The 14,365-nt window shown below is 45.4% G+C and overlaps 1 protein-coding gene across 1 annotated transcript; it reads right to left on the reverse strand.

Annotated features, from left to right (window-relative positions):
• Positions 1-402: 402 nt before the first annotated feature.
• APEX2 (apurinic/apyrimidinic endodeoxyribonuclease 2) lies at positions 403-10,087 on the reverse strand. Its single transcript, XM_011383390.2, has 6 exons — positions 9,798-10,087; positions 8,711-8,794; positions 7,894-8,074; positions 7,219-7,365; positions 6,452-6,521; positions 403-1,674 (listed from the first exon to the last, which is right to left on the reverse strand). The coding sequence occupies exons 1-6, from the start codon at positions 9,952-9,954 to the stop codon at positions 766-768; spliced, it is 1,548 nt and encodes a 515-aa protein (XP_011381692.1). The 5' UTR covers positions 9,955-10,087; the 3' UTR covers positions 403-765.
• Between the last annotated feature and the right edge of the window lie 4,278 nt (positions 10,088-14,365).

The raw sequence follows: 14,365 nt of genomic DNA on the forward strand, positions 1-14,365 counted from the left end.
CAGCATACAGAAAACATCGGCATGGCACACTTGGGTCAACTAATAATACTTGCCTAGGAGGCATTCTTTCCTGACACTTGTGCCTGGAAACTCTAGAACTGAAGGACCTATCTCTTTGTACCCTGCAATTCATTTGTGGCAGCTGTTGGACAAACCAGTTGGGAAACACTGGTTTATGGCTACACAGCCCACCTAAGCTTTCTGCCACACCATACCCACCTCCCTTGCTGATCCAATCTCAGTAGTGCAGAAAACCCCTACAACTCAGCAGAGCCCTTTATGGTGAGCACCACTCCTCCTTCCTCCCCTATCCTTGAGAGCTATAGGCAGTTGACAAACCCAGTATTAAGATAACATCTCTGACTCAAATTCATGGAGCATATCCAAAATGTCCACATGACATGGTGCACTAAAACAGAGACTTTATTTAGGCACAGATACATTTCCCAAGGAAGGAAAGGGTTTAAAATCTTCTTGAAGCAACTGGTTCCTATGTACTTCCTACAGGAAAGGTGGGAAGTGGGCTGGGGGACTGGGTCACAGCATTAAAGAACTATAAGCTCACCAATGAAGAGGAGCTTGGCAGGAAGGAGAGAGGAAGAGACCTTAGAGGAGGAAGGGAAAAAAGAAAAAGGGTCCTTGAGGAGGTTGGAAGAGGAGAAGGCAGGGAAAGAAGCCTTGAGGGAGGAGGTGGCAGCTTAGGAGTGTTGGCCTCAGATCATGTACAGGGTTGACCATGCCAGACATCCCTAGGCCTGGGTTGGTTCAGCTGGGCCTGCTCCAGAGGAAGAAGTTGCAGCGAGAAGAAGGATCAGTGGGAGGACCCCGGGGCCTGGCGCACATGTAGAAGTGGCGGCCCAGGTTGGGTCCTGGCTTCTTCACAGTTCGCATCACACATGGCTCCCCATGGCCCTTGCAGAGGGGCATAGGCAAGGGCCCCCCCAACACTGACTTCCAAAATGAGGTCCGTAGGTCCTTTTCATCTTCTGCCTTTGAAGCCTTGGTCTGTACCTCCACCACTTTGGCCATTACCTCATCTTCTGGGGTCTTTGGAGTCACAAGGGCATCCAGGTTAGGAAGCTCCAAGTTAGGAGAAACTCGAGAATGGCTGGAGGATGGCTGAAAGTAGCTCATCAGTTTTTTTTGGCCTTTGCTGGAGCCAGCCTGACTTGGCCGAGGCCTGGTTGAACGCATGTGGGCTTTGTTTTGGCGCATCTGTACCTGGGTTTGATTGCTGAGCTGCAGCGCTGACTGCTTGAACACAGGATCTTGTTTGTGGTGAACTAGGAAGTGAAGGATCTTGAGCTGGGTGCCTGCAAACTCGGGGAGGAAGCGGGTGCAAAGAGGTGGGCACTGTTTGGCAGGCACAGAGGACACACTCAAGACTGCACCCACAGGGCAGTGGTCAGAGCCCATCACCTCAGGCAGTAGGAAGGAGGCCTGGAAGGTGTCTATGACCAGGGTCCTGTCCCCCAGCACATAGTCAAGCCGGGAGCCATAGTTCAGATGGCGGGCACCAGTGACTACTGACCAGCAGGTGAAGGCCCCCTTCTGCTTTGGCTGGAAGCAGCGGTAGCTATCAATGAAGGGTCCTACATGGGACCCAGCCTGGCAACCCAGATTACTGAGCAAGCCATCCATCCACTTGCGTCCTGGGTCCTCTTCAAAGCATTCCTGGAAAAGGGGAAAGGAGATGAAGAAAGAAATAAAACTAGATGACTAGAACTGGAAGGGACTTAGACTAACTGCTTCATTTGATAGATAAGAAAACATGGTTGTCCCAAAGACTACTGCTCAAGGTCACACAGTCCAAAATTGGCAAAACTGGGATTCAATTTCCATCCTTACTGATTTGTTATTTGCTTAATCAAGGCAATTCTCAGAATTGCTCACCAAAAGAATAGAAAATAGAAGTTAAAAGTGGTTGCCTCTACAAAGTAGGGCTGGGGCCAAGAGTTAAGAAGACTGTTGCCTTTTCATTTAAACCCTCTGGCACTATTTGGCTTATCTTGTGTCAAAGCCCTCACTGACCATCCCTCCATGAGTTGAGGGGCTTCAAAGATCCATGTCTTAATAGTTCCTTTGGCTCTGCTCCCCAGTTTATCCATCTATCCAATCCACCCACTCACTCATTCAATGCAACAAATGTTCAAAGAACACTGATTATGTGCCAGGTATGATTCTAGGAACAGAGTGGAAAACTGATCTCCTTCTGGGGATGAACAAGGTTTCCTTTCAAGAAGTAATCTGGAGTTGAGAAATAAAGGCTGCACAAAAGTAATCCAGCAGAGAGTGTTACAAATTGAGAGAAGACAGGCCTGTGGAAGGAAGAGACAGCATACCCAAAATTATTGAGGGGAGAACAGACTTGGGGCCAGAATACTAGCTGGAGATAACCATTTTAGTTCACGCAAGCAAGAGATGACGGTCATTTAGATTAGGGTGGTGCTAGACGAAACAGAAAAGTGAAATTAAAAGATGATTTGGAGCTAGACTCTACAATACACGCTGACCAACTAAATGCGGGAAAGAGGGTAGAGAAGGACAATACTAACACAATTCCCAGGCTTCTGGTTAGAGCAACCAAAGGGATGATGGTGCCATTTAGGGAGATAAGAAGACTAGAAGAATCGTCTTGCAGGAAGTGGACATATTCTGCTATTTTGGAAAGACTGTTTGCCATGTGACCCAGTAGTATTGGTTCCCTTTTCTTGAAAGGAAGAGGGTAAGAGGTACACTTAGATCTAGGATAGTTCTGAACTAAGGAGAGAAGGCATCTGACACTATCAAGGGAAGCAAAAAGAACAAGCTGAGTAAATGCCTGATGAGGAAAAAGGTAGGGAGGGACTGAAGGCTATACTCTGTAGTGTACACCCCCTTCCCCATCACATCACCACCACCATTATCTCATTTCTGCCCATTTTACCAGCTGAGAGCCACATCTATGTTTATGTGGCTCTTCTGCAAACTAATCAACGAATCTTCCTACAGCCCTTTTGGGCCAAACCAAGTGCTGAGTTGAACTATGCCAGCCTAAGTTACCGAACCTCCCCGCCCCCAACTCATGAGGCAAGGCAAGATGAGAACTGGCTTCTAGATTATAGGACAGCGGTTCTCAAATCTGACTGTACAATAAAATCAGCCTGGGAGCTTTTAAAACACTGCTACCTTACCCCAACACCCAACAGTTTGATTTAATTGGTCAAGGTACTGATATTTTTGTAAAAGCTCTTCGTTATAATATGCTTTCAGGAGTTGAAAACCATTGGCCTAGAAGCACTCAGGAAAAAAGACAAAAGGAAGGGGATGCCCATCAATTCAGAGGATAGCGAGAAAAGCCAAAATCAGAATAAATTTTCAATGGAAAGACAGAAGACAACCTGGATGAGGTGGACAGAGTGGGTAGAGGTACTAAAGATGAAAATGGAGGGGGGAAAAAAGTGGCATAGATGACAGAAGCTCTGTTCATCCCTCCAGAGACCAAATTAAAATTGTGATGGAAACAAGAAACAGCAAGGAAAAATTGCCTGGGATCTTGATGAACAAGCCAAACAAATAAGGAAAACTCTAAGAAATCACCCTGCAACAGCAGAAAGTAAGAAGGGGTGAGGACGCGGGGCTGCCTAGTCTCCAGAGGCTGCGTGAGATGGAGGTTGTAGAAGAAGCCTTTTAAAGGGGTCGCGTCCACGAGCGAATTTTCACGTTGACGGACCTCCTCACTCTGAACACCAGTGCCAATTTGACTGTGCGCAGGGGGCACCAGGGACTTACAGGGAGGCATTGTTGGAGTGAGGGCCAAGGCAAGACTCCTCTGTACAGAAGTGCTGGCAGTATCCATTGTCTCCTGTTGAACCCTCCCCCCTCCTAGGGCACGGACACAGCGCTGCCATAGCCTTGAAGTCATCAAACTGGATAACAGAAGTCGCTCCAAAGGATTCCCTGAAACTCCACCTCCCCCAACTCACAGCCCCACCAAACCCACATCCAGGTATATCCTCGGCGAGTCAGGTACTCCTTGCTGAGTGGTGCCTAGACTCACACTGGAGGCAGCTGGCCTCAGTTCCTGGTGTGGCCTTTTGAGGCAACTATTAGCACAGCATCTGTGGATTGCTTGCTGAATCTTAACAGGTGGCCCCGGAGGGGTAGAGATTTGGGCTAAATTTGGCCTACAGCTGAACCCTTCTCAGGACTGTGCTACTGGACACCTACTTCACAAATCCACACTAATAAGACTGGGAGACTTAAGAACTTTGCTTAGTACATAGAAACAGACACAGAAAGGCAGCCTAAATGGGAAGACAAAGAAGCAGAAACCATATGAGAGAAGAGAACAGAGATCCAGATATAATGGAGTCAAGTAATTTAACAGATGCAGAGTTCAAAACACTCGTTATAAAAATGTTCAATGAACTTTTGGGAAGTATAGATAAATTCAGCAAAGAGATTAAAAAAACATAAAAATGGAAATGGAAATTATAAAAGGTAACTGGTCTGAAATGAAGAACACATTATCTGAGATGAGAAGTATATTAAATGGAATAAACAAAGGAATAAACAAAGTGAATAAAGAAAAGGATCAAATGCCCTATCTAGAGGATGGGAAAGCCAAGAACACACAATCAGAATGGCAAAAGATAAGATGCCAAGACTATAAAAATAATTTAAGGAGGATATGGGACACTATTAAGGGTCCAAATATCTGTCTGATCGGCGTAACTGAAGAAAATCAAGATGTTGAACAGTTGTTCAAAGAAATAATGATGGAAAACTTCCCTAACCTGGTGAAGGAAATGGACATAAAACCTCAGGAATCTCAGAGAATTCTAAAACTCAGGTATCCAAAGAGGCCCACACCAAGACACATCATAATTAAAATAACAAAGGTTAAATACAAAGAAAGAATATTAAAAGAAGCAAGAGGAAAACAGATAATTATTTATAAGGGAATAGCCATAAGACTGGCAGCTGATTTCTCAAAAGAAACTATGCAGGACAGAAGGGCTTGGCAAAAAATATTCAAGGGGATGAAGACCTACTATCTACAACCAAGAATAATTGATCCAGCAAAGCTATCATTTAGAGTTGAAGGACAGATAGAGCTTCCCAGACAAAAATAAGCTAAAGGAATTTATCACCACCAAGCCAGCTTTACAGAAAATGTTGGAGGTACTTCTTTAAGAAGAAAAAGCATGTATCAAAAACAGGAATAACTACATTCCTATCAGTAAGTACCTTAAATGGAAAAGAATTAAGTGCTCCAACCAAAAGATAGAGGAGTAGCTAAAAAGATAAGAAAACAAGGCCCCTACATATGAAAAGAAAAGGAATGGAAAAAGATATTGCTTTGATGGACTTAGAAGGTATTTAAGTCAGACAGAGAAAGATAAACTCTATATGATTTCACTTATATGTGGAATCTAAGGAATAATAAGAACAAACTAATCAAAAACAGACTCAAATATAGTGGACAATTTGGTGACAGGGCAGGGGATTTGGGGGCTGTGAGAATGGAGTGAAAGGTTAAAGAAGTACAAATCAGTAGCCGATAGATGGTCACGGGGATGGGGAACACGGCATAGGGAATGCAGTTAGCATTAATACGTTGGCTAGGTGGAGGGTCAGGGAAGGGAGGGAGCAATTGGGGGGATCATTTTATGAACTATATAGATGTCTAACCAATGTACTATACACTTGAAACTAATTAAAATAAAAATAATAATAATTTTAAAAAAGGAAAAAAAGACGAAAATGGAGACAGAGCATAGACCAGAAAGAGCCTTGAATGCAAAACCTAGATGTTTTCTCTACATCAGAGGTAACAAGGAGGTGTTGAAGGTTCATAAGCAGGAAAATGACCAAGGTAATGTCAAGTTTAAGGCCCTTGAAATCTTGCCCCCAAAGGAGCTCCATCTCCTGCCTCTCACCTCCTTTCCCATGTTACCCTCTAACAGTTCCCCATGCACACCAGGCAAATTCTCACCTCACAGCCTTTTTTCATGCTACAATGCGTTGCTGCCATCACCTCAAAGCTCTATTCTACTAATCTTTTAAGATTCAGACATTTCAAATGCCTCTCCTTATGTCCAGCCTGGCCCAGGAATCCCATTTCTGGCCTCCCTAGCCTCCTGGGCTTCCATCTCTGCCTCAACCCTGAAGACACCATTCCATAATTGGCTGGTTATGTGTCCATAGCCTATCACCACACAGAGAGCTCAGAAGGGCCAAGACTCAGAACTAAGTGGGAACTGAGTCCACAGCATATGGCTCAGGGCCAGGGCAAGGGTAGGGTCAGTAATGTCTACTGAATGAATGAACAATCTTCGGTGCTTCAAGAATACTATTTTTACTTTTCCAAGAAGGAAGCTGCCCTGGGCCAAAAGACCAGCATTGGTTGGCTGGCTGAACACAACCACAGTCAGGAGTGAGGCCAAAGGCCTAGAGGGAGCCTTACCAGGTTGACTGCATCCCAGTGGTCAATGGGGCGGTGGGCTGTGTTCAGGTCACCGAGAATGATCACATGGCTGAAAAACATTAACATGGATTATCAACTGGTCATTGAAGAGAGAGAAGCAGTAGTACTGGCCCATCTATTTCCTCCTGGACCCAAGAGCTCAGATATGCCACCTCACATATTGAGGCCAATGTAAGAGCCAACAGCAACTCATAGCATCCTACTTCATCAATCATACCATAACCTTGATGCCTTTTACACCTGACCAACCCAATTCTGACCTCCAAAGATGATATCGTTCCCTGTTTGACATGACTGTCTCACTGACCTCTGCCTAATGGCATCTTTCTGGTCCTTCAAAGTTGAGCTCAGATACTACCTCCTCTAGGAAGAGTCCCATGGTTACTCTAACCACCCTCACTTTCCTGTCCTTCCCTGAGATAACACTTTTTATTTGCTCCCAGGCACTTTATCTTCCTCATCTCATTTCATCCTTAAAACTATTCTATGAGGTAGGGATTCATACATTCATTCGGCAAAAGAGAAAATAGAGGCAGGACTACCTTTGGGGCTCTCAGTAAGTAAAAAGAGGTGGTAGGATAGGTATCTGAACACAAAACTCATATTTATGTCTTCCTCACAGTTCTTAGAGAGCAGGGCCTATTCAGCTAGGCATGCCGGTGTCTGCGACTAAGCTGTGAAGAAACTCAAAAGACAAAGATCCCAAGACAAACTCAAGGAAGCCTTGCTGCCCAGGCTTACAGTACCTGCCAGCTGCCAGGAGGGCTTCTGCTCGGATCTGCAGCAAACGATAGAAGCGCATCTTAAAGGCTAGCCGCTCAGGCTTCCCAGGGTCCACATGGGGACAGTACACGTTGATTAGGGTCAAGGTCTTCTCCTTCCCTTCCCATGTGCTGTGGATTAGAGAACCCCCCCCCAAAAAAAGGAGTCATTTTCAAGCCTCTGCTCCCCACACCACATGGCTTACACTTAATGGTTGTCTGTGGGATGAACACAGACAGACATGAATGAGCTGGCATGCACAGGACTTGGGGACTATGGATGAGGCAAGGAGAGGGGCATTTGAGATGACACACAGGTAAACCAGGTGATGGTGCTGCCATTCTCAAAGATAGGACACCCAGAAAGAGAGTAGCTTGGGGCAATGAATTCAGCACTGGCTAAGTTGCTTTTGGAGTGCCTCTGGTAATAAGAGAGCTGGACCTACTGGTCATCCACCCACTGCACAGACGGGGGGCTCAAGGCTCAAAGGGGAACAGGATTTGCCCAGGGTCACATAGTGAGTAGTCTAGCTAGAACTAAAGTCCAGGAAATGCAAGTTTGGGAAGTTTTCCACCGTGAATGCATGTCTAGCCTCAGAATCACCACGCTTACAGAGTAGAACCAGCAGTGCTCAGTGACAGGGTAAGGGGGGCTATTACCGGATCTTGTGCTGTGTGAGGAGGGCCCGACCCTCACTATCCAGAGCCCGAAGCTCCTCTTGGGTGAACGCATCCATGTTTCCATAGCAACCCACATTCCCGTGCTGAGTGGCAAGCAGGCCACTCAGGCCTTCTTCAGCAGCCACTGGGGTAGCACTGTCCTTACAGAAAGTGGCTACACCTGGGGACAGACAGAGTACTCTGAACAGGCCTGGCAACCAATAGCCTGTTGCACAGCCTGCTGCCCCCACACAGTTCACCTGAGTCATCTTCATCAAGTGTGGCTGTATTGACAATTCTCCTAACTCAAAGGCCATTGATGGTTCCATAGAGCCTGGGGCAATTCTACTCAAACCCTGGTGTCTTGATTCCTTCATCTACAAAAGCCACAGAATTATAACAACTAATATTCTAAGTGTTTGTACACAGATATAAGAAGTGTTCAAAAGATGTTAGCTATTATCATTCCAATGTGAACTAATTAGGTTAATCCTTGTAATAGCCCTAGGAGGTAGGCATTATCCCCATTTTCCAGCTCAGGAACCTGAGGCATAAAGAGATTAATTTGTCAGAGGGTACACAGCTAGGAAGTGAGCTAGGATTCAAACCCAGGCAGTCTGGCTCCAGAGCTCAAGCACCACACTATTGTGCTTCTGAGATTCAATAGGATAATTTTATCCTTCACATAATTCTATATGGCTTTAGCTCTGTGGACTAAAAGCCTAAATTTCTTATTACCCTCTAATCATATATTGGAAACCCTTTCCCCCTATCTGCCTCCATTATTAATTTAAAGTCCCCAGAAAATCCCATTTACCAGAATAGCCACTACGATTGCGGCTGAAGCTGAAATAGGAGTTATAGCCCTCAATGATAGCCAGGGGCTCTGTCAGCACATCCCCTGGGAAAAAAAAAAAGATATAAGATTATGTCAGAGATAAAACTAAGACCCAGGACACACAAAGGCCTAGAATTACAGTTGTAGGTTAATTATTTATATACATCAGAGTCAGAGTTGAGAAAGAAAATGAAGTATCTACGATTGGAGGAGGAGCTAGAAAGGTGTGGGCTAGAGAGGGAATATCAGAATTAGAAGGAGGGAGGAATCTTTACAATGAAAGGTGGAGAAATCAGGTGAGAGGAGATGAGGTGAGTAGGTGACAGGAGGGAGCTAGGAGTGGGAAATGGGGATCTGAGCTGAGGGTAGAAGGTAGGAAAAGAGTGAAGTAGAGGATCTGAACTGGAGAGATGGAAGGAAAAGTAGTTAGGGGGTCTCAGAAGGGAGTTGCGTGGGGTAGGGAAGGAATCAGGGGAGTGGGGGGGTGGAAGATGGGTAGGAAGGAGAGTTAATTAGGAGGTCTAAGCTTGGGGTGGGGCCTGAGGTAAGAATGATGAGATGTGCTGACCTGGGGAGAAGAGATGGGGGTAGAGATAGAGGACACCAGGGATCTGACTTGAAGCTGTAAAAAGACGAAATTAAGGAGTCTGACCTGGGAACAAAAATGGGGTAGGAATTAAAGGATCTGAGCTGAGGGTAGGAAGGAGGAATTGGGGACTCTGACTTGGGAGTGAGAAATGGGACAGTGTATGGAAGGAAAAAATTAGGGGGACTGAGCAGGGGCAGGAGAATGAATGGGAGTTAAGAGGATCTGAGTGAGGATGGAAGTTGCAAGGGGGAGGGAATTAAGGTTCTGCTGAGGACAGGAGATGTAGTGGAAATTCAGAGATCTAGCCGAAGTGAGAAATAGGGGCTTAAAGAGGAGGGGATCAGGATTCTGAATTGGGTCTAAGGGGAGGCCTCTGAAGGCAGAGAAATGGGTAAGTGAAATGAGATGGAGCAGGGGCTGGGAAATTTAGCATGAAGGGGAAAATATGGTAAGAATCTTGGATTCTTGAGCGCTCACTGGTCACTTTGGTCTCCTGGAGACAGACGATGTCAGCATCCAGCTTGTCCAAAATGCGCCCCATGGCCATGGCGGTACAGTTGTTGGGCTCCTCGTAAACCACCCCCTGGAGGGGACTTCGGATCCCATTAATGTTCCAGCTCACCACGCGCAACATCTTGACAACAAAACGCAACACCTCCCAAACTGCGCCGAACTAAGGGCAAGAGAACCGCCGGACCCTCGGAAGACGTACAGGCCCGGCCTTCCGCGCGCTTTTGCGCAGGCTTTCTCGTGCGTGCGACGAAAGAGTCGGACGCACGTGGGGCGGGGCTTCGAGCCCCTCAGTTCCCATTGGCGAGAGGGGCGGAAGCTGAAGGGGGCGGTGCAGATGCCTAGAAGGAATGAATGGCGGGAGAAAGGCCTCCAGTTTGGGTCTTGATCCTTTCGCCTACGAACCTTAGTTTGCGTTTCTGCCCTGCTCAAAAGTCCCTTTGGTACTTCCAATTACTTACAAGTGGAATTTGGCCACTTTTTAAACAGAGGAACCTTGTTCAAAACCGCGCAGCGACCGAAGCCCCGCCTCCAGTGTGAAAGACCGCCCCGCAAGCGCGCAGATGGCTGCGGGCTGCGGCCCTAGGAGTAGCTGACGTAACTGCTTCCGTGGGAGGGTGACGCGCGCAGGGAACATCGCCGCCAGAGGAGGGAGCAGTAAGAAGTGCTCTGACAGAATAAGACTTAGGAGAGGTCCACTGGCTTTATTGGGCAGGGGGCTAGCGGTGGGTAGAGGCTGTCTCAAGCCCGTCCTGTAGTCATTATTTATCTTGGGCCTTATGGCATCCCTAAGGACATGGCCTGACACATACCTTCTCTTGAGTCCATTTCTCCGTTGAGTAAAATCGAGGCTCCGAGAATTTAAGTGAGCTACCCAAGCCCCAAAACCGCACTGTCTCCCAGTGTTGCCCATAGCTCTTCCATATGCATTATCTCATTCTCAGGACAACCCTTTAAGGAGTATTAAGGCTAAGTAAGAGAGTTTGAGTGAATTCTCCCCAGTCTTACAGAAGTGGTAGAGCCAGGATTCAAACCCTTTCCTAATCAGCTCAAGGAATATTTTCTGGAGTAAGTTTTTCCTAACCACACCTCCCTGATTAGATCTTTTCCTCTGGGCCCCCACTGCACGCTATGGTCCATCTGTCACAGCATTTATCACATTGCACAGCTACCATTGATTTCTATTTCTGTCACTAGACTGCCAGCAACTTGAGATAGCAATGACCATGTCTGATTCATCTTGTTAGCCCCATCCCCAAGAGCATCAACAGGTTAGTGGCTTGTTTTGGAGAACACAAAAATAGAAATAATAGACATATCCAATGTCCAGGAAAAGTCATAACTTTGCATCCTTAGGTTCCTCACCCAGAATTGCAGCATAGTTATCCCCCCCCCCCAGAATTCATCATCCTCAAATCTGCAGAAAAGACTCGATGAGCTGCTTTGCCTCCTGGAGAACTTAAAGGTTTCTTTCCAGTTGTTACCTCAGAAAATACCTCTGCGATTAATTTTTTTTTTTTAATGGTGCTTTGAGCTTTTTCATGGTTCGGTGGTTATTGGTTCAAGATTGAGTCCCAGGAGTGGGATAACTAGGACAAAGGAAATGAACATTTTTATTGCTCTTGCTTCATATTGCCAAATTGCTTTCCAGTAAGGGATTGTGCCCATTTACACTGAAGACCAGTCTGAAACTCAGCCCCAAGGAAATACCGATCTTGCTTGTCTCGGTTGCTGATTTTAATTTCTCCATTCTTCAGTGGCTTGTTAATATTAGTTCTGACCTTTGGGGCAAGGTGAACACATGATTGGCCTGAAGAGAAAAAGCTCCGGGTGGCTGAGGAACTTCTTTGGCAACTACAACATCTGATATTTCAACAGAGCACACACACCCCTCTCTTACCAAGGGTACTTCCCCAGCCGTCCCAGGGAACCAACGAAGGACTCCAGGCTTCCTCTTTGATGCCACCCACTGGACTTGCTTTGGGGGTCTAAATGCAAGAAAGCTGTGTGTTGGATAATTAGCAATGGAAGAAAAATCTTATAGGAGAACAGGTAGGTGAAACAGAAGGAAAAATATATAGGAGTTGCACAAATCCAAATTTGTTCTGTAGGCTGTCTGGAAAGTATTTTTGTTTGGGGGTTTTTGTTTTTGTTTGATATAGGTGGTCACTTGAAGTGTGCATTAAAGGGTGTGGGGAAGTTGGGAAAAAGATATCTATATCTAATTACCTATCTACCTATCTATCATCCATTCTGACCTGTCTTTGTGAGACACTGGCCCAAAAGGCAGTTCCCTAGTACCTTTAGAAGGCTCTCTAATTTGAGGTTTTAATTTACTGGATTATAGAGATTATATCTCTTACCTCCTCCTGATGTATAAGATAGGGCTGATTTGCTATGGCATCTTGAACAAGGTTTTTAGCTTCTCCGGGCTTTAATACGCTACTCACTAAAAATGGAAATTGATGTTTTTAGCCTGCTTCCTTCAGAGGATTGTCTCAAGGTGAAGAGGAGTGGGAGGACAGGAACCAGAGCTCTTTTGAGATATTTTAGGACTTCTGTGCTCTGTCTGAGATTAGTGATCTTGCTTTTTCTGTAGCCTTCACAGGCAGTACCACCCACAAACCTCCAGCCCTTCTCCTCGAGGGACTAAAGTCTGTGAAGAGCCACTCCTAGGACTAGGATGCAGTGAGCCTTGGGTCCTAGACATGGGGCTGAAAATAGTAGGGGTATGGTCGGCTAAAGCAGTAGCTAAAAAGGAAGTAGATCCTAGGCTGCTGCCACAAAAGACCTGATACTTATATAAAGGCACCTGACGTATAAGGATGTGGCCAATCTCCCCTCCGCACCCTAATCCCCCACGTATGCATTCACACCCACACACTCCCAAGAATTACTGATAGGGAGATCCCATTAGTGATTTTGTTACCCATCAGTCCTATCGATACCACTTTTAGTGGAATTCCTCCACACACCTCATACTTTGGGAGGATGGTCAGGATCTGTGGGCCTCAGGATGGCATACTGTATGCTTTTCCTCCCTAGAGTAAAACCCATTGTAGAATTTGTGGCTCTCAGCTCTTGGTCTTGAGTGAGTCTCTAATACTGAGTTAACCCTTTTACTTTAAACAGTTAATTGGACCCTTTCAGGGAGGACTTTATTCTTTTGTTTATTCTGTTCTGCCCCATTCAAGGTTGTGAAACTTTCTGGATGCCAGCTTCTACCTTCAGACCAACTTAGTTCCTCCATCCAGGACCCTGCATAACTCTCCGTATAACACTTACCTTGTTGAATGGGGATTATTTGTCCACATGTTAATTTCATCTAGGGCAAAGAGATGTAGATTGTACAAACACTCAGCTGTCTCCTCTGTGCCAGGGCCTTAGCTGGACACTGGAAACACAGATCACAAAAAACAGATCCAGTCCCCATTCTCAAGGAGCTCACAGTCTATTAGGGAAGTAGACCAATAAAACACAGATAAATACTTGCTCAGATAGTTGTAAGCATATAGACAATATGAGAACCAAAATCAAAGCCTGTCCTGAGGATATAGGGAAGGCTTCCCAGATGAGGTGAACTTTGAACCAGGTGTTGAAGAGTGAGTCATATTTTGTTGAGACTGGAAGTGAGGAGAGGGCATTCTTAAGCTGAGCAAAGGCCCAGATACAAAAAAATTAAAAAGTACACAGTTTGTTTTTAGTCAGCCAGTGCAGTTAAAACATTGGGGTCAAAAGAGAGACATAACTGGAGAGGCAGTTTGGGGTTTGATTGACAAGAGCCAGGCTGAGGCCTTTCCATAAGTCTTGTTTAGTTCCGCTTCTGGGACCAGAATTGACAACAGTAGTAAAAAAAAAAAAATAGCTAATTCCAGGCAGTTTAAAGTTGGGTTTTTAAGCCTGGACCCTAGGTTTACCCTTTCAGACCTTGTCAAAAGCCTGCTAGCCTCCTATCTCAGATTTCCTGCTGCTAAAATTATCTTTCTGCCTCTTGGCAGGATCATGAGGACAAAATTATAAACATAGAAGAGAGTTCATGTGACTGGCTCAATTACCTTGAACAAGCCACTTTCCCTTCCTAGGCCTCAGTTTCTCTGTGAGGCTAGTGAGGATGTTTGTAAGGAACAACCAAGATAAGGAATGACTTGTTGCTTTGTGGGCTATGGAAAACATACACATAAAGCATTAAGATTATTAGCATTAGCAGAATGATACATATTAAGAGACTTACAAGGATTAAGAGAGATCTTTCAAAGTCTAGTTCTGAAACTCAAGGTTCTAAGCTAATCTAGAAGACCACATTCTTAAATCAAGCTAGATTGATCAGTTAATCCAACAAAAGCCCTGGACTGTTAGAAATCAGGTCCCCAGTGTTCTACTCCTGACTTGGTGACTTATTTGCTGCAGGACCTTAGGAAAATACTTCCTCTCTCTTGGCCTCCATTTTCTCACCTGAGAAGATTGAATGTAATGATTTCTAGTGGGCTTTTGTTTCAAAAAAACCCAAAATGTAAAAGTGAATTCATTTTTCTAGT

The sequence above is a fragment of the Pteropus vampyrus genome, unplaced genomic scaffold, assembly GCF_000151845.1.
Source record: "Pteropus vampyrus isolate Shadow unplaced genomic scaffold, Pvam_2.0 Scaffold518, whole genome shotgun sequence".
Lineage (NCBI taxonomy): Eukaryota > Metazoa > Chordata > Mammalia > Chiroptera > Pteropodidae > Pteropus > Pteropus vampyrus.